The 19,352-nt window shown below is 47.2% G+C and overlaps 1 protein-coding gene and 1 pseudogene across 1 annotated transcript in view; both read right to left on the reverse strand.

The window, feature by feature from the left end:
• Positions 1-19,352, reverse strand: part of Mtor (mechanistic target of rapamycin kinase) — a 111,393-nt gene that overhangs the window by 27,371 nt on the left and 64,670 nt on the right. The window contains exons 30-34 of the mRNA XM_021160177.3: positions 16,205-16,344; positions 8,502-8,602; positions 5,732-5,847; positions 4,230-4,307; positions 3,927-4,034 (exon numbers count right to left, since the gene is read on the reverse strand). Coding sequence (XP_021015836.1) covers positions 3,927-4,034; positions 4,230-4,307; positions 5,732-5,847; positions 8,502-8,602; positions 16,205-16,344 — 543 coding nt within the window. The remainder of the gene's footprint in view (positions 1-3,926; positions 4,035-4,229; positions 4,308-5,731; positions 5,848-8,501; positions 8,603-16,204; positions 16,345-19,352) is intronic.
• LOC110292682 (diablo IAP-binding mitochondrial protein pseudogene) lies at positions 9,566-10,706 on the reverse strand (annotated as a pseudogene).

Genomic DNA, 19,352 nt, shown 5'->3' on the forward strand with positions numbered 1-19,352 from the left:
AAGTACTCTGTGGCTTTGAGACAGTTACTAAACCTTTCTGACTGATCTGTGGATTACAATGAAAATGCCATGAACGTCACAGGACTGTGGTAATGGGTAAATTAAATTATTTAGATTCTTTGTGGGTTGTGAGTGTATTCTTTAAAAACAATGCTTTTTTGTTTTTCTACACTTACTTGTTTGCATGTACAAGGGCATGTATAAGCCACAACAAATATGTGGAGGTCAGAGGACAGTTTGTGGGAGACCCATGTGGATTTTGGGGACTGAACTCAGGCATACAAACATGGCAGAAAGCACTTTCATTCCTTAAGCCATCTTGCTGTCTCCAATGTAGTGTTTCTGTGTGCATGTGTGCGTGTGTGCTGCGTGTTCAATTCTAGGCACTGTCTCTCAGCTGCCTCTCTTTTCATACTCTGTTCTCTAAGGCAGGTCTATCTCAAACCTTGAGCGAGACTGGCTGGCCACAAAACGCTGCATGCTCCCGTCTTTGTCTCCCCAGTGCTAGGATTACTAGTGCAGGCTACCACCACATTATTACGGTAGCTTTTCACAGAGGAACTCCAGTCTTCATGATTGCTTACCAACTGAATCATCTCTCCAGCTCCCAGGTACTGAATTCAACGTCAGTGTTCTGTTTCACTTGCCCTTTTGTTTTTGAGACATGGTCTCACTTCACAGCCCTGGCTGTCCTAGAACTCACTATGTAGATTGGATGAGGCTGGCCTTGAACTTACAGAGAAACTATAGATCTCTACCTCCTGGATGCTGGAATTAAAATAATGTGCCATCATTCTGGGTTCACTCACTCCCTTTTTAAATTTTATTTTATGTGTATGGGTGTTTTACCCGTGTGTGTCTGTGTACATGTGTGCCCAACCCCACAGAAGCCAGACGGGGACACCGGATCTCCTGCAACTGAGTCACTGACAGCTTCAAGCTGACACATGAGTACTTAGAATAGAACCTGTTTCCTCTAAATGAGTAGCCAGTGCTTGTAGCTGTTGAGCCATCTCTCCAGCCATATATTGTTTTAATATTAAATTTTAGTCTCTGGTGAAGAAGACTATCACTAACCAAAAATTAAATTTAAAATATATTTTTAAAATTCAAAAGACTAAGTGTATATAAGACATTTAAATAATTAAACTTTTAAATGGTGTTGTTGATAAGTTGGTAATATTTACATTTCTAAAGTTAGTGAGGCCGAGGCTTGCATCTTTACAGGTATAGTTTCTTGGTGTGGTGTCACTGGCTGCCTTATATTCCCTGTTCCTTTTATTATGTCTGATCAAAACTGCATCTAGAAAAGGAAGTGGCTATAGACTTGATAGTACATGCCTCTAACCCCAACACTTGGGAGGAAGAGGCAGGAGGATTTCTGTGAGTGGTCTTCATGGCGAGTTTCAGGCTAGCCAGAGCTACATAATAAGAGCCTGTCTCAAAAATCAAGTAAATAGGAGCTGGACAGTTGGTTCAGTGGTTAAGAGCACAGGCTGCTCTTTAGGGGACCTGAGCTCCATTCCAAGCACCCAACAGCAGCTCATAACTGCCTATAATTCCAGTTCCAGGGGCGCTGACACCTTCTTCTGGCCTCCACAGGAGTCAGACACATACACGGTGCACAGACACACATGCAGACAAAAACACCCATGCACACAAATAAATCTCCCTTCCCTCAAACTGAAAGAAACGTGATGTAAGAAACGTGACGTAAGAAAGAAGGTGACTCGTTTAGTTACATGTGGATTCTCTGTTATTAGAAAACCCGACAACTTAATCGTTACCACAAAGATGGCGTTCTTCCACCTTAGCATACATGCTTGCTGCTGTGTGCATTATGTGTGGAAGTTAGTGGACAGCTTGTGGGAGTCGTCTGTTTCATCCTTCTACCGTGTACGTCCCCGGGACTCAAACTCAGGACACCAGGCTTGGTGGCAAGCACCTTTGCCACTGGGCCACCATGCCAGTGTACACTGATTTTTGTATCAAATGACTGGTAGGTGAAGTTCACAAATCCAAAACCTAGTGACAGTGACCTCTAGCTTCTGTATGTTTCATGGGGCATACTGGGCCTGACCTGGGAACCTGAGACAAAGAAGACAAAAGACATGAGCTACGGCTGACCTTTTCAACTGCCCAGAGGCCAACAGTGCTTCTGAGGATCTGAGATGACTTAACCACACATGTGGCAGCTGTCCAGCCCCAGCAGCTCACTGATTGTTTTGTCTGCACACCACCTTCCAGAGCCAAGTTTCCAGCAGGACAACTCTATTTCCAGCCTTGGATAACAGCTTCCCAGCCCACAAGGTTGACAATGATTTGGAAAGTGAGGAAAAAGGACACCAAGTGATTACTCTGTGATTGCCTCTCACCAACAGTGAGCTTCTCCCACATGCTGCAATCATTTGGCTCCCTGTAAGCTGAAGAGCATCTTGCTGTCTGGAGACAGGGCTCAGGAAGGTGATGGAGATACTCTGAATTTGGGGAAGCTAGCACGAGCCTCCCCCTCCATCTAATTCCATCATGCTCCTTCCAACTCTGTATTTCCAAATTCTCCATACTGGAATGTCAAGATCATCAGCTCCCTAATTTGGAAGCTCCACACCCTAATGCAGGCACTTAAAACACCAGGGCGTGTACAAGCCAAGTGGGAAGTGCTTTCCTTGTGGAATTCTTTCTGAGACAATTTTCCATCAAAACATTCACTGGGCATTTTATAATTACTAATAAAACATGTAGAAGAACTGTATGTGCTCACTTCAGAGCCATGAATGACGGTGCCCAGTGCTCTTTCCTGTCCAGTGGAATGTGCCCTGAGCTTCCCAGACAGGAATGCATCCTGGAGTCAGAGTTTGTCACAGCCTACTAAAAAACTTGGAGGCATAAACCTTGATTGGTCTGGAGAGAAAGTGGGAATTAGGTGTGGATGCAGCCAAGAAGAAAGAGTTTAAAACTAAAGGCATTGATTGTAACAACAGAAAGACCAGTGGTTTCCAGAGCAGTATATGAACACACATGTGTGGTTTCCAGAGCAGTGTGTGTACCCATGTACTGTCTTTAGAGCAGTGTGTGCACTCATGTATTGTTTCTAGAGCAGTGTGTGCACCCATGTGTGGTTTCCAGAGCACTGTGTACCCACGCACTGTCTTTAGAGCAGTGTGTGCTTGAGTATGTGGTACAGGAGGTGGACCTCAGAGCCCCAGGATGCCAGGCGAGTGCTGGGTCACTGACCCACACCCCTAGTGTGCTTCTTCTTTGCTGATGATCTTTCCCTCTCATTTTTCAAGGACTGGGAGACAGGCTGCTCTTTCCAGGGGCACCGGAGACCCTCCCAGGTCTAGAGATAACAGCTCTTCAGGTTGCCACGATTAGAATGCTACACTGAAATGCTGGCAGAAGCCTTGGGAAAGTCTCTTTGAGATCTGACCAGAGGTGCTAGGATGAGACTAACCTAAAGAGCTGTCATAAGCAGGAGTTCTGACTCAAAGCATTCAGCAACTCCGATGAAAACACTGGGTGCCTGTGGCTAGTAACTACACTTAGAGGGGTGGTTCTCAGCTTGGGTCACACTGTAAAGTCATTTGAGAGCCAGGAGAGATTCAGATCCTGGGTGTATATATATGCCAATGTGGAAAGGTAAGTGGCTCTCCGAGTGAATACATTGTGGAGGTCTCAGCTGGAGCATTGTGAGAGAACCAGTGAGTCCCAGGTTACCATTTCCAAGTGGAGGGTCCCAAGTGTCACTTGCTAAACACACTTTCTTCCATTTCTGGAAAAGCCTGGAAGGAGCTGCTAACCTCAGAGCCACAGCTGAGGTGGTAAGCCTTTGAAGGCTCTGCTTGGGAGAGGTGGCAGAACACAGCACAGCAGAAAAGGGGTGAGGGTGCAAGCGCCCCGCAGGCCTGGGGCTGTCTCCAGCTTACCTGCAGTCTCTCCCACCAGATTTGCCGGATGATCTCCCGACGCTCAGGGACAAGTTTGTACTGGATAACCTCCTCCAACTCGGACAGCATGTGGCAAGAAACCATGGCCTGACGAAAGCAGAACATAGTCCAGCCTAACTTTCACACAAACAGCCCCCAAGCAGAGTGAACCTGAACCAGCCTCTGCTGTCAGGATATCTGCTGACCCCAGAAACAGCAAGTTCTCAGCAACCTGTTGCATCCTCGACAGCCCACTCATTAGGGCTGTAGATTCTGACAACGTGCAGTCGACTCAACACTCACCCCATAGGCTCGGCTGTAGCTCTCTCCTGCCATGGCAGTCAGCTCTGCATCCAGCAGGTCCCTGGCCTTGTCAATGCACTAGGAGAGAAACCAGGAAGCTCTAGACCTGGGCTCTGCATTTGGGGTTTCACAGAAGTTATCTGTGTCACTCTAGTGTCACTCACCACAGGAGGGCAGAAAACCCGCTTAATCTGGATGGCCAGAGAAGAGCACTCACTCCCCAGAGTCTCATCAAAGACTGAGCGGCCCATGGCATTGGCAAGCAGAAGCTCAGGGAATGCTCACAAGCTTGGGTGGCGAGGAGGGAATGTGTGCTATGGGGCAGAATCGCAGCACTCTTGCACAGTAATGGGCTGTCCTTGGGCCCTGCCTTTGTTTCATTTCCCTTGATGGGCATGTTGTGGTAACAGACTGGACATGGCAGTGGCTCTAAGGTGGGGTAAAGGAGTGTTTCTGCAATGCTCTCTATGGAAATGGGCACCTCTGTCTCTGACCCGGAAGACCCAGGTGTGGAATCCTGTCAAGCACTCTAGCACAGGGCTACCACAGGACTGCATTCTGCACCTTCTCTGTGCTACCACTTAAAATAAAACTCTTCTTGTGGAGTTTTTCTTTTTCTGAATGTTTTAGGCTAATTACTATGTTGGCATCTCTGAGGTACTCAGATCATTTACTGACAGTCTGGTGTCTGACAAGGTGGAGACAACCACTTCATTATGCATTCTGCAAGTTAGAACAGTGTGTGCTCTCTGGGTCCAGAAGATCCCCACAGTCATCTAAATCCTCGCTTGGTGAAACTTAAGAGCTCCTCTCACTAGACTAGAACTTAGGCAAGGTGTTTACAAGGGCCAACAATGACCCAAGAAGCTACTGCCAAAGCAGTCACAATCCACACTGACCACCCCCAACCTCCCTTCCAGGAACACTCCAGAAGCCTAGCCTACTCTTCTCTGTGGTTGATGCTATGTATCAAGGCCACACTCCAGAAGCCTAGCCTACTCTTCTCTGTGGTGGATACTATGTATCAAGGCCACACTCCAGAAGCCTAGCCTACTCTTCTCTGTGGTGGATACAATGTATCAAGGCCACACTCCAGAAGCCTAGCCTACTCTTCTCTGTGGTGGATACAATGTATCAAGGCCACACTCCAGAAGCCTAGCCTACTCTTCTCTGTGGTTGATGCTATGTATCAAGGCCACACTCCAGAAGCCTAGCCTACTCTTCTCTGTGGTGGATACTATGTATCAAGGCCACACTCCAGAAGCCTAGCCTACTCTTCTCTGTGGTGGATATTATGTATCAAGGCCATTCAATAAGGAATGCAGATGAGTGCTTAGGAATCAAAGGACACACACACAGACACACACAGACAGACACACAGACAGACACACACAGACACACAGACACACAGACACACACACACACACACACACACACACACACACACACACGATAACTTTGTTTCCTTTCCATGCTGGACAGTCAGGATGCGCATTTCTCACCTGCTGGGCCAAGGAGAAGAGATCCTGATGTAGAGCCAACACTGCCCTGTAAAAGGCTCCATCGTGGGTGTCCCTCGGGATCATGCAGGTGTACTCCTCCATGCTGTCCCACTGACCTAGGAAAACAAACACAGGACAGAGAGTCATGGGACAGCTGGCCCAGAGAACTCCCTTTACAGCTTCTCCAGGTTAAGACAAAATCACATTCTTCCCTACAAGTGAGCACCTCACAGCTCAATGAAATACTGGGAAATTACATTTTCCTTTAAGCAATTGAAAATGGCCATCATACAATTAGAAGACAGGCTTTGACAAACTGTTTGCCCTTTTCACTGTGGCAATATCCTAGCCACAAATATTTGAAAATAATCCATTACAGCAGAGAGATGGGCTGGTCACTGTGCAGTGATCTCTTGTGTCATGTTAGAATGGAGAAATGGCTGCCCCAGGGAGAGGTATGTACTTCCTCCCCTGGTGCTGAGCAGGCATCCAACGTTAATCCTGCCAACACCATCTGCAGAAGAGACACCAGCCTCATTAGGTGCAAACTGCAGGGCTGCTGTTTTTACAAGGCATTTTCCAGCATTCCACTCCCAACTATTGGTTCATCCATTACCAACGCCTCTGGGCAAAAGCAGACAGCGATAGATGACTCCTCAGGAAGCAATTTGTTTTTAAAAGCCATTCTGGACGAAGCCCAGGGCTTACGACAGCAAAGCATAGAAGAGCAGTGACTGGGGGGCTGTGGGGGGTGGGACTACAATGATGACGATGACACGGAGGGGGCAGTTGCTACTCTGCTCTAGGCTCCGGGATGGTTCTGCACACGCCACATCCTGTCTCTCCTCTCCTGTCCCATCAAGAAATGCAGAGTTGGAGGCTAGAGGAATGGCTCAGCAGTGAAGAGCTTATACGGCTCTTGGAGAGAAGCAGAGTTTGGTTCCCAGAACCTACATGAGGTTGTCTCACAACCACCCCTAACTCCAGCTCCAGGAGGATCTGACCCTGTGGCCCCTGCTGACACCTGCACTCACACGCTTATAGCTACAGACACATAAACATAATTAAAAATGAGCAAACAGCCAGGCGTGGTGGTGCACGCCTTTAATCCCAGCACTCGGGAGGCAGAGGCAGGCGGATTTCTGAGTTCGAGACCAGCCTGGTCTACAAAGTGAGTTCCAGGACAGCCAGGGCTATACAGAGAAACCCTGTCTCGAAAAAACAAACAAACAAAACAAAAAAATGAGCAAACAAACAAAAAGCAAAAGAACTGGAAGCCTCAGTTAGGGTGTAGTGTCAAAAGTCTACATATCTGGACTAGGTAGGGCAGAATGCACCTTTAAATCCAGCACTGGGGAGGCAGAGGCAGGTGGTGAGTTCCACGACAGCCAGGGCCATAAGATGAAACTCCATCTAAAAAATAAACAAAATATCTTTATAACAGGCTCTAGTAGCAGGGAAAACCGATAAAACGTGATTGAAATGTTTGTGACTGTTGGAGAAGGCGGTGGCATGTGGGACATCATTGTTCCAGTCAGTTATACACATGTAGTGAAAGACCTATAAACATTAAGAAACAAAGTGAAGGGGCTGGTGAGATGGCTCAGTGAGTAAGAGCACTGACTGCTCTTCCGATGGTCCAGAGTTCAATTCCCAGCAACCACATGGTGGCTCACAACCATCTGTAGCGAGATCTGATGCCCTCTTCTGGAGTGTCTGAAGACAGCTACAGTGTACTTACATATAATAAATAAATAAATCTTAAAAAAGAAAGAAAAGAAACAAAGCGAGACAGACAACTCCCTTCTGCCTTCTATCCTATCTGAGGCACAGGGGGTAGGTGGTGCTCTAACCACATACAGATCACGTGGTGAAAAGGTACCGCACACACAAGCAGCACAGGGAAAGCTAAGGCAAGAAAGCCAAGTGCCAAATTCCACCACGACATAAATAAATCTACTTCCTTATCCCTGTTTTCTGTCACAGGGCTTCTAAAACCCTGGAGTTTTCTGTGGGGCGAGACTGGAGACTGTTTTTTAACAAGATACTAGGACTGCAACCCACCCACAAGCTGGCGAGCTGCAGCAATTTCCTCTGAGATAAAGATGCCATCTCTGAGGAAAGCTCCTTAGGACTCAGGATGTTTTGAAGGAGGGTTGGGTGTGGGGTGGTCCACGCTGCCAGGAAGCTCTGAAAACTCCTGAAGTAACCAAAGCTCCAGGAAGTTCCTGAAACTCGTCATCCGCACCAGCCCCTCCCTCCATCCCTCCCTCCCTCCCCAAGCACTAAGATGTTTTGACACTCAAGACAAGCTGAGCTGCCTGCCAGAGACTCCAACCTGTTTAGCTATCTGCAAATTGTGCAGTGAACGTTTTCATGAGCTGCTACCTAGCTGGGGTGGGCTTTTATAAGCTACCCCTGACCCATATTGCTATAAGGGACGCCACAGGCATTCACAGAGCTGGCCTTTGGAGGCATCCTGTTGTTTCCTGTAAGAGGAGAGCAATGCCACTGGTGTCTAACATGAGTGTAGATGTGGGCCTGAGTCCCTGAACTGTCAGGGGTGATAGCTTACCCACATCTCAATCCCAATCTCACTTACTGAGCTATTTTTACCCATGCCTCAGGAGTTTGTCAAAATGACAGTGAAAATGTACAGATGGAGGGCATCAGTACATTGGCACAGATGGCCTTTACATTCTTACAGACTGTTATCCCTGCATCACGGCAGCTCATTCTTTGATATACCAGAGTCCCCAGCTTGGCTTACCTAAACCCCATGCTGCAGCAGCAGCCATCCGGGCCATCTTAGCCTGGGTCTCATCATTAACCAGAGTCCACTTTTCACAGCACTGCTGATGAAGCTGGCCCCTGGAGGAAGAGAAGCGTGCAGTCAGGTTAGCAGAACTTTGCTCTACAACCCATGAATTTCTTCTGGGCTAGCCAGGGCCCACAGTAACTGGTTGCCTTGAACTTGGGAGCCTCAAAACAGAGAAGAGAATGGATTGTTTGTGGTTTCTAGGGTCTAGTGAGAGTTTATAAAGCAGAATGCAGTGTCTAACTCTGTGTGATATAAAATATCTTCGGGCTGGTGAGATGGCTCAGTGGGTAAGAGCACCCGACTGCTCTTCCGAAGGTCCAGAGTTCAACTCCCAGCAACCACATGGTGGCTCACAACCATCCGTAACGAGATCTGGCGCCCTCTTCTGGACTGTCTGAAGACAGCTACAGTGTACTTACATATAATAAATAAATAAATCTTTAAAAAAAAAAATATCTTCAACATCTGGTGCCTTAATAACTACTAAGTTAATTTTTGTCCTCTCAGTACAGGCTCGGGTCTTTTTATGTGGCAGGTCTACAGAGAAAGCAATCTAAGAGAAACATCTGAACATTCCTTTTGAGGGCAAAGCTACAGAGAAGGCCGGCTCTTACAAATACTACTAATGTCTGACTTCAGTCTGAGATGAACTCAATCTATGCAGAAATAAGGTCCCATCAACCAAACACCGGGAAGCCACTTGCTCTCAGAGTGGTGCACAGTTATTAAGGGTATAGGAAAGGACTGAGAGGGTTTTAAAGGTTTTATTTTAAATTAAAGAAACAAAATAAATTGAGCATTTGTTCTTTTTTTTTTTCCCCAATCTCTCTTTTTTAATGCAAACACTAAACTTCTCTTCCTTTGGATACAGCAGAAAAATTCAAAGAAGGAACAAACAAATGGGCCTGTGGGGAGCACCAGGTGAGCTGTTCACGCCCTGAGTAACTCCATAGCTGAGCTATGCTCACAGGGAGAAAGGACCTTATAAACACAGAAATGTTACAAACCAGACAAGCCCCCCACTTCCCTGTGGAGAAGCAAGCACTAAATCACACTTGAACATCCGAGTAACATTAAAAACTGTAGTTAAACAGCTACTGAACTTAAGGGTGTGGCAGGAAAGGCCCCTCCTCTGTTGGCCCAGGTTGGTGAAATACTTTGGGTGCGAGGTAAAAGATCAGCAAGAGAGGAGCTGTGCTGAGGGACAGTGCTGACCCACGCCCAGAGCTAAGAACCAGGCACAGAGGCTGCGAGTAGAGAGAAGGGGCCAGGCACAGCTCACAGAAGGCTCTGGTCTGACTGTCAATGGCAGAACCTGTTAGCTCTGCAGAGCTGGGACAACATTAGGTGGATGCCACCCACTGGCTTTCCCCACAGAGTGGATGGACAGGGCACTGGGCTCAAGCCCTCAATCTTCACACAGGTAGGCCTCCTCTTCCTGGTCAGCCCCCTCATCACTCACTTCCTGTACTTTCTGGTGCAGCTCTTTTGTCTGTGCTTCAGCCAACTTGGTTTCTGCTTTCTGGGAGAGCTGGCGCACCTCTTGTACCTGTGACTTCACCAACTGGATGTGATTCCTGGCAGTTATGGAGGCCTGATCTGCTCCAGTTTGATAGGCAACCTCTGCAGCCATCTCTGAAAGGCCAACCACTGTCATCCAAGTGGTCTCCAACTTCAAGTATTCCTGCTGTTTTGAAGTCATCTCAACTCTGGCTCCTATAATCACCTGCCACACCTCATCTTCCTCCTGGGAATTCATCTTCCCAAGTAAACTTGTACATTGTCAATACAGAGACACTAACGTGTAAACAGCCTTAGTATACTCGGTGATTGCTTCAATCAGCGCGTACGTGGTTTGAGACAGAAAGGTAGAGGTGCTATCTGTTACCAAAGACACAGCCCTCCTCATCAATGCTTCCTTACTGAGCGACTGAGGCTCCGATTTCTGAGCAATAGGCGCACACAGTGCCACGCCAAATCCAGTCAACACAGTTTTGTGCCATGGTTTTATCAATTCTGAGAAACAGCGTTTCTTAGAGTTTGCCAAGACAGGAAAACGCTGTCTGTACCTGAACAGAGAGCTGACGCTCCGAGTCACCCAACTCCTCAGAGCCGCCATCCCGCAGCAGACCGACGCCGGACGCCAAACTGAGCATTTGTATGTGTGACTTTTGTGCAAGTACTTGTGGAGTCCAGCAGAGGTGTGTGTGTCCTCTGGAGCTGGAGCTGGAGCAGGTCGTGAGCACCTCCACTCGGGGGCTTGGGCTCCGTGCAAGACTGATGAGCCAGCCCTTCAGCTCTCTCTCGAGCTGTCTGTTTTTAACACAGAATTTTATGTAGCTCAGGATGGCCACAAATTTACTATGCAGCCAAGGTTGGCCTTGAAATCCTGATCCTTAGGCCAACAGTGGTGGTGTACGCTTTTAGTCCCAGCACTTGGGAGGCAGAGGAAGGCAGATGTCTGAGTTCGAGGCCAGCCTGGTCTACAGCGTGAGTTCCAGAACAGCTAGGGCAACACAGAGAAACCCTGTCTCAAAAAACAAAAACAAAAACAAACAAACAAACAAAATTCTGATCCTCTTGTCTCTACCTCTCAAGTGCTGGGATTACTGGCATACACATTATGACCACCTAGATAATGAGATATGAAGAGTGCTTAAGAAATTCCAATAGGGGCTAGAGAGATGGTTCAGTGGGTAAGAGCACTGGCTGTTTTTCCAGAGGACCCAGGTTCAGTTCTCAGCACCCACACGGAAGCTTACAACTGACCTAAAGTCATCTTGGAACCTTTACGGCTACAAGGCACAAATGTGGTGCACATGCATATATATACACATGCACACAAAGAAAACACTCAGACACAAAAATACAACTTAAAATAAAAATTTAAAAAGTCCCAAAATAAAAAAAGAACAGAACCACACCAAGAATAGTGATCTTCATTTTGTTGAGACAGGGTCCCACTTTGTAGCTCAAGCAGACCTACAACTCATTATGTAGCCTAGGATGCCCTCAAACTTGAGACAATTCCCTTGCTCCAGCCTCTCCATTACCACAGGTGTGAGTCACCATGCCTGACACGAAAAGAAACTTCTATGGCTAGTTAGGAATGTGTGTGCCCTCTTAGGGTCTGCAGTGTGGCTCAGTGGTCCTGGGCTCAAACCCCAGCCAAATAGAGAACAAGTGAACAGGAGAGAAATCACACAACTGTTGCCTCCACTTCCCATGTCTGTACTGCGCTAGGGCAAGCCCTGAGTTCACAGGAGCTTCAAGATACAGCAAGGAGCCTCTTCCACCTCTCCTTTTGGAGAGACACACAGCTTGGAAGTCGATTCAAAGGCAACAGCACAAGTTCTAAGGGGCCTGCCCAGGCTGGAAGCCTGATAGGACATAGGCCACACTGTTACTAAAGGACCAATTTCTTTCTTTAAAATAAATAAAACGTTGACATTGAATTTATTTATTTGTGTGGGTCAGAGCACAGGATCAACTGACTGGTGCATTTTTGTTAGGAGAAAGATACCATCATTATCTGTAAATGATCCTACCAGGCTGCAATTTCAATCTTTAAAAATTTTACATTTTTATTGCAGTGTGGCACTTCATAAAGACAATTTCTTTGAATTCACATGCTCTGAGTATATTCACCTCAGTGAGAATTCCAGTTCATGTCTGTGCTGTGTGTGTGGCGGGAAGACTGTCAGTGAGCACACATGTGTGGAGGCTGGAGGCTGATACTGGGTGTCTTCCTATCAGATAGTCGGCCTCCATCTGGTGTTTAGAGACAGGTCTCTCTGAACCCAGAACTCTATCACCGGCCAGTCTGCTGGCTAGTCAACCCCAGGGATCTGCTCCTCCGTCTTCCAGCTCAGCTGTGGACATGGGTGCTACGGGTCCAAAAGCAAGTCTCATGCTTACATGCCAGCTACTTTACTGAGCCATCTTCCCAGCTCAGAATTCCATTGTTTTTATGGTTTGGTGGCCACAGGCAAGTTAGCCTTCCTCCACTGCTGCGACGCCAGGGGTTAAGGGATTTTGCTTTTTCCCTTTTCAACAGGAGGCAAGAAGAAGTGAACATAGAGCACATGACCCCCACTACAGAGCAACAGGCAGGGATCCCTCACTTGCTTACAAACACTGGCACTGACTGGAGCAGAGAGCACTGAGGGTGGGGGAGGGGGATGACTGCTAGACTGAGTCTGAGCCCCTTGAGAAGAAAAGAGAAGAAGCTCTAGGAATCTGACCTCCCACCCAGTGAGGCTGCTGCAGCAGGAGGCTTAGTAAGCCCTTTCATTTGGAGTACTTTCCCTAGCTGGCCGCCCTGTGCTTATTTTAAAGGCACACAGGGCACTGACTCCTGCTAAGGTGCTGGGCTCCATCTCTAATTAGCACCCAGAAGGCAAATGAGCACAGAAAGGGGCAATTTTACCCTCACTGCTGAGTCCCTGTGGTTGATTCTGATGGAGCCTTCCTTCAGTGGATGCCTGCCTCAGGCAGGTTCAGAATACGTGCTCACACAGAAAGACACTCAGAAAATGCACACTAAACAGAACGGATTAAATAAGCCTTATCAGAAACCTGGAAAGGGCAGGAAGGAGTTCTGCTTCTCTCATCTCCTTTAATGTCTCTTTTAGACTTCCACATCCTTAAAGCCCTCACTTGCTTCGTCAGCACTACTAGGCCCTGTAGACTTTGTAGGTAATTATAAAACTGGAAAGAACCCAAGAGAGAGGAGGTGTATAGGAGTGGAAACTGTGGGGGAAGAGGCCAGTGGTACTCACTCTCAGGAGACCTCAGGCTGTGAGCCTGGTATTTAAGGGGGCTGGACAAAACCACATCTCTGCTTTTCCAAGGCATCCACGCTGTCCCTACTTGGTACAGTCAGGGAAAGTATCATCTCTAGTTGAAAAGGAAGGGCAAGAGAAAGGAAAGGCCATGAAAGAGCCCAAGGAAAAGAAACTGTGGTTTTAAAGATAGAGCAGGAGAAGACAGGGATGGCAGCGGAAGGGAAGGAAGGAAAATGACCAGGCAGCTCAGACACAAGGACAGGCCACCAAGGAACAGGTGAAGGAAGAAGTGGGTAAGGCTACAAGGCAGACAGGTCAAAGGTCACCGGGGAGCACGAAAGCCTTTCAGAGCCAATCAGATCCAAATTTTAGGAACATTTACACCTCTTTTACATCTCTTCTAAGCAATGGTTGTAGGACAGCAGAGCTAAAATGAGAACAAACAAATCCCTGTTTTTAGGTAGCATGGCTCACTCTGAACATCGGCCCAGCAGAGCTTGCCATGAAGATGGAAAGTTCTGGGTACATTGTCTGATGAAGGAGCCATCAGCCACGTGTGCTTCTGAGCACTGATGTGAGGCCAGTATGACTGTGGAACTGACTTTACATCTTATTCCATTTTAAAATAGCCAGGAGTAGCCAGTGGCTACTGTTCCAGGGAATGAGGTTCTAGATGCCTGTTGGACTCGAAACACTTAGTTGTATAAACTAGGGAGGCAGATTTGATAGAATACGTTTCCTCCATTCACTGAGGAATAAACATAAAATGTTCATTTTGAAAATACATAAAACAGTAATTTTTAGGTTTCCCAGTTCTAGATAATTAGACAATTTTCAATTGTTTTTGTCTGTTCACTCACCCATCTACCCATCTGCCATCTGTGTGTGTATAATTTATTTGGACCCATGTGTGTATACAGAGGCCAGAAGTCAATGTCAGATTTCTCCTTCAGTTGCTCTCTGTCATACTGATTGAATGACAGTGTGTAAATGTGTTTATGTGTGTGCTGTTCACGCACACACATGGGAGTGTGCTGAGTGTGTGTGTGTAGGCCAGTGGAGGATGTCAAGTGTCCTGTGCTATCACTGTCTGCCTTAATTACTTGGATACAGTGACTTTTTTTAATTAAACAAAAAGTTTTATATGTATGGGTGTTTTGCCTGCAAGTATGCCTGCATGTGTACCATGTGTATGCCTGGTGCCCACAGAGACCAGAAGGGGGCATTAGATCCCTGGAACTAGAGTTCCTGACAGCTATAAGCTGCCCTGTGGGTGCTGGGAATCAAACCCAGGTTCTCTGGAAGAGCAGTCAGTGTTTTAACAGCTGAGTTGCCTCTCGGTCTCCCCAAAAAGGTTTTTCCCTGAGCCTGGAGCCAGGCTGGCTGTGTAAGTCTGGCAAAGCTCTTGTCTCTCCCCACCACAGTGCTTGCTTACCAGCCCTGCATGTGCCAAGCCCAGCTCTCCATGTGGCCCTGGGATATGAAGGAGCCCTCATGCTCTGCAGCTCAAGGGAGCCTTCTCTCCACCTGCCACCTTGCCCCTTATTTTCTGAAACAGGATTTCTTTCTGAGCCCAGAACTCACCAACAGGGCAGGATTGGCGGGCCAGAGGCACTAGAGATCCACGGGTTTGTTTCTCTAGCTCTACGACTCTGCCTGGGCACTCGGGGATCTGAACTCAGATCCCTGTGCTTGTTGTACAGCATACACTTTACTGACTGACCCATCTTCCCAGCCTCTCTGTCTATCTGAAATTCTCTTTTGTTGTTGTTTTTCTATGTAGAGTTGGCTGTCCTGGAACTCACTCTATAGACAAGGTTGAGTTTGAACTCAGAGATCCACCTGCCTCTGCCTCCCAAGTGCTGGGATTAAAGGTGTGAACCACCATCACCCAGGTGAAATTCTTGTTTGTGGCTAAATTTATTGACATTAAATTATCATGCAAAACCACTATGCTATGTTCTCTCCTGGGGATTATAACTACCATTATAGAGAACTAAAAGCCACAGTGACTTTCCCAAAGAGTGATAGGTAATTAGCTGGATGGAACTTACTATGTAGACCAGGCTGGTCTCAAACTCACAGAGGTCCACCTGCCTTAAAGGCAGCCTAGCCCCCAAAGAGCTGATCATTAGAATCTGTTTTTTAAAAACGTATGATTTATTTCTTTCTATTTATGTGTATGGGTATTCTGCCTGCATGTGCGTGTCTGTGTACCATGTGCATGCAGTGCTTGAAGAGGCCAAAAGAGGGCACTGGATCCTTTGGTAGAAGATTGCCAGCTGCTCTGGATTCTGGGAAGAGAACCCAGGTCCTCTGGCAAGAGTAGCCAGTGCTTTTAGCTGCTAAAAGCCATCGCTCCAGACCCAAGAGCTAATTATTAAAAAAATTAAAGCTGTAAAATGAGTTCTTTAGCAGATCTGCCAAGGTCAGGAGAACAAGAGAACAGATGGGTGGAGAGAGTGCAGTGCCCAGGGTCACATGGCTCTTCTACCTGGACCATTATGCAGGGTAAGAAACCAAAAAGCATAAAACAGTGAAGCTGCAGACAGTGGCTCACAGCCCCAATTCTACCACTAGGGTGGTTGAGGCAAGAGAACTGCCACAAGTTCAAGTCAGTCTAGGCTAGACAAGTTCCAGGCCAGTATTGGCTATAAGGTGAGAGTGACTCAAACACCAAAGCAAACCAAAGAAAGCAAACCCAGACCAAGGAACAGAGGTCAGAAACACCACAGCTGTGGATGCTTCCTGGAATGCATCGGGTGACACAGAGCAAGAGTCTGAGGTGAGATCAGTTAGGGAGCAGACTCACTGGCGAGATGAGCCTAGCCACTCAACTCAGGTCATCACCCCAGTGAAGCTCACCATTCCCCCAAGGCCTCGAGGCAGCGCATGCGGCCCAGCATCAGCTCCGGGTCTTCCTTGTTTGTGTCCATCTTCTTGTCGTAGGCCACGAGAGCATCCTCCCACTCATGCAGCTTCTCATACCAGGTGGCCTGGATCTCCTGCAGAGAGCAAGGGTAAGCTCTGAGTCCTCACACTCTCCTACGCTGCACCATACTCATCACATGCTTCCCTATCAGCATGTCCCAGCTGAGACCGACAAGCACTTATCTGGACCTGGGTTCTTCGGCAGAGGTAGAGATGCTAGTTCCTGCACACACTAATGGCTGATCCTGAATCCCAAGATACTGAGAGCACGTGGTGAAGGGTCCAGCTCCATTCCCATCACTTTGGTACATAGGGGACACCTGCAGGGAGAGTGGGACCCCAACCACAGGTCCTGCACTCCAGTCTGCTGCACTGATAACCCGGGGCTGTGTGACAGGCACAGCAGCCCAGGCCATAGCTGCTTCTTTGTAGAAGCCTTTGATTCTCCGAATTCTTAACGCATTTCTAAACTTTTAGGAAATAATTTAAAATACAACACAATGCTACTACTTAAAATTCTCTGGACAACCTTTTATCCTTCTACAGTCTTCCACCCAACATTCCCAACATTCCCTCCTATGTAGTACTTGGCACCTCTACCTCTGTCAAGGCCAAAGGAGGGATTCCATTATTCTGGCTGACAGAGTGCCACGCTGATGGTGAGTAGTGTCCACAGGAGTAAGGGAAGTTCCTCAGTCTGGAAGTTCCAGACAGAATCTTCAGAGCCTGTTTTATGTGTTTTCTGTCTGCCTTTGAGTTTCTTCATCAGCTCAGTGGGAGACTATCTCTGTACCAGGGCTATAAGCTCTCCAGACGGTCGGTCCTTAAAGAACAGCATGATTCTGAGGTGGAACCTGTACTTGATAAGTACAGGGCCCACATTAGTTTCCCCTGCTTCTTTCTCGCCTTTCTAGATAAAACTGATGTTTATAGAGCAGATACAGAAAAAAAAAAATCAACACTCTGCTGTGTGGCCTGAACCCAGGTAAGAGCCACGTCTACTGTGCAATGCTGACGGCATTTTCTTCCAATATTCCCTTTGCCTGTGCACTACTGCCAGTGGGGTTTGCGGAGATCAGCCTATCTAAGGTAAACTAAACTTCATCTTTAAGCCAACAATAATGCCTCTATTTTGCCTACATATAAAAGAGAGCCTTAGCCCTACTGCCAGTGGGGTTTGCGGAGATCAGCCTATCTAAGGTAAACTAAACTTCATCTTTAAGCCAACAATAATGCCTCTGTTTTGCCTACATATAAAAGAGAGCTTGGAGAAGAATGGCTTAGAGACAGTGTAGAGGGAGGGACACTGGGGAGGAATGGCTTAGAGACAGTGTAGAGGGACATTCTAAGATGAAGGACATCACAGATAAATGTCCCAGGCTGAGTTTCTGCTCGAGGAGCCAGTGGCTGATGAGTGGCACACTCTGTGAACCAGCAGAAAGTAGAGGGTGCAGCATATGGTGCAGGTCAAGCAGGGGGCAGGACATTTTGAATTGCAATGGGTTGGAGAAACTCTAAGGTTTAAGCAATGAATCACACAAATTCTAATGAGATTGCTGTTACATAAATTGTGCTGAGAAAGCACAGGCTCTGCCAAGAAAAGGCAAACCATTGTCAAGCTTAATACGATTCAGCTACCTAAATATAACAGAAAACCTGCCATGGTTTAGCAATAACCCAGAGCTAATGGCCACCTTTAGAACCTGGAGATGGAGAGCCTTTCATTTATGGCTCTGAGCACTGGAGCATGAGCCATCTGCTGGCAGATCACCCGAGCACCAGATGTGTGAAGAGCCCTTGTTTCCCTCAGACTCAAGGGGGCCCAAGCTCTGGGGATATTGCAACAGAGTACAGCCTGGTCTGAGGAGCACACGGTGTGCTTTCTGCTTCCGCAAACAAAGGCGTGGCAAAGACGCTGAGATGTCATTCTTTGTGTTCTGTTGTCATCTGGAGAGAGGCTGCCCTTAGTCTGTTTACAGGCAGTATGTGTTTAAGATGGTGAAAGAAAGCCTGTTGTTCCAGGCCAATGAGGCACAGTGCTGGACATCAGACAGAAGATCACGGCAAACCACTCTAAGTGACCTACACAATTAATAAAAGGCTCCCCATCAAATATATGGACCTGGAGTTTCCTGAACCTCCGGGGTCCCAGTGTTAAACTGATTAAGTTAGTGCTTTATAAATTCATGGTTAATCAAAGCACCCTGTCAAACCACAAGGAATCATGGGAATGATTTGTTTATAAGAGACAAGGACGGCAGCAGAGAAGCACCTACATGAGTAAGAATGCAACAGTCCCTGGGTATCAGATAGAAATTAAAAGGATGCCTTTATTCTCCCCTTGGGGAATTAGCCAGTTTCTAATACACTGTAATGAGTGTGAACTCAGGGACAGGCACAGGGGCTCTGCCATGGGTAACACACAGGTGATGGGCTAGGCCGAATGGTGGTCTTGGTGCTTGCCTGCCCAGAAAATGTCCTGGCCCTGCCTTGTTTTGTTCTGTTAGCTCAGACAGGTGTTCAACCTGCTGGGTCCACAGTCCCCTCACTTGACAAAGGGGATAATGACAATAGCCACTTCGTAGTGTCCCTGTGAGCATGGAGCCAAATGAAGCAGGTGGAGTATCCATCCCAGAGTGAAGCCCATGCTAGGAGTTCACAGCACTCGCCACTGCAGGTCTCTACTCCATGTGAGCGAGTTCTCTCTTGCACTGCACACTTCATCCGTAAGAGTCAGGGGAAGCTGCCATTTAGAGCCTTACTGACTTAAGAAAAAAAACCCACAGAAATCCAAAGTAACTTTCTCAAGGTGGCAGCCAACTGACTTTGGAGCCAAGTCTCTACTTTTTACCTTTCTAGAAAGAAACAGAAGGTGGGCTGGAGAGATGGCTCAGTGGTTAAGAGCACTGACTGCTCTTCCAGAGGTCCTGAATTCAATTCCCAGCAACCACATGGTGGCTCACAACCATCTGTAACGAGATCTGATGCCCTCTTCTGCTGTGTCTGAAGACAGCTACAGTGTGCTCATACATAATAAAATAAATGTATCAATCTTAAAACAAGAAAAGAAAAGAAAGAGAGA

The sequence above is a fragment of the Mus caroli genome, unplaced genomic scaffold (genome assembly GCF_978045245.1).
Source record: "Mus caroli unplaced genomic scaffold, Mus_caroli_1 scaffold_6, whole genome shotgun sequence".
Lineage (NCBI taxonomy): Eukaryota > Metazoa > Chordata > Mammalia > Rodentia > Muridae > Mus > Mus caroli.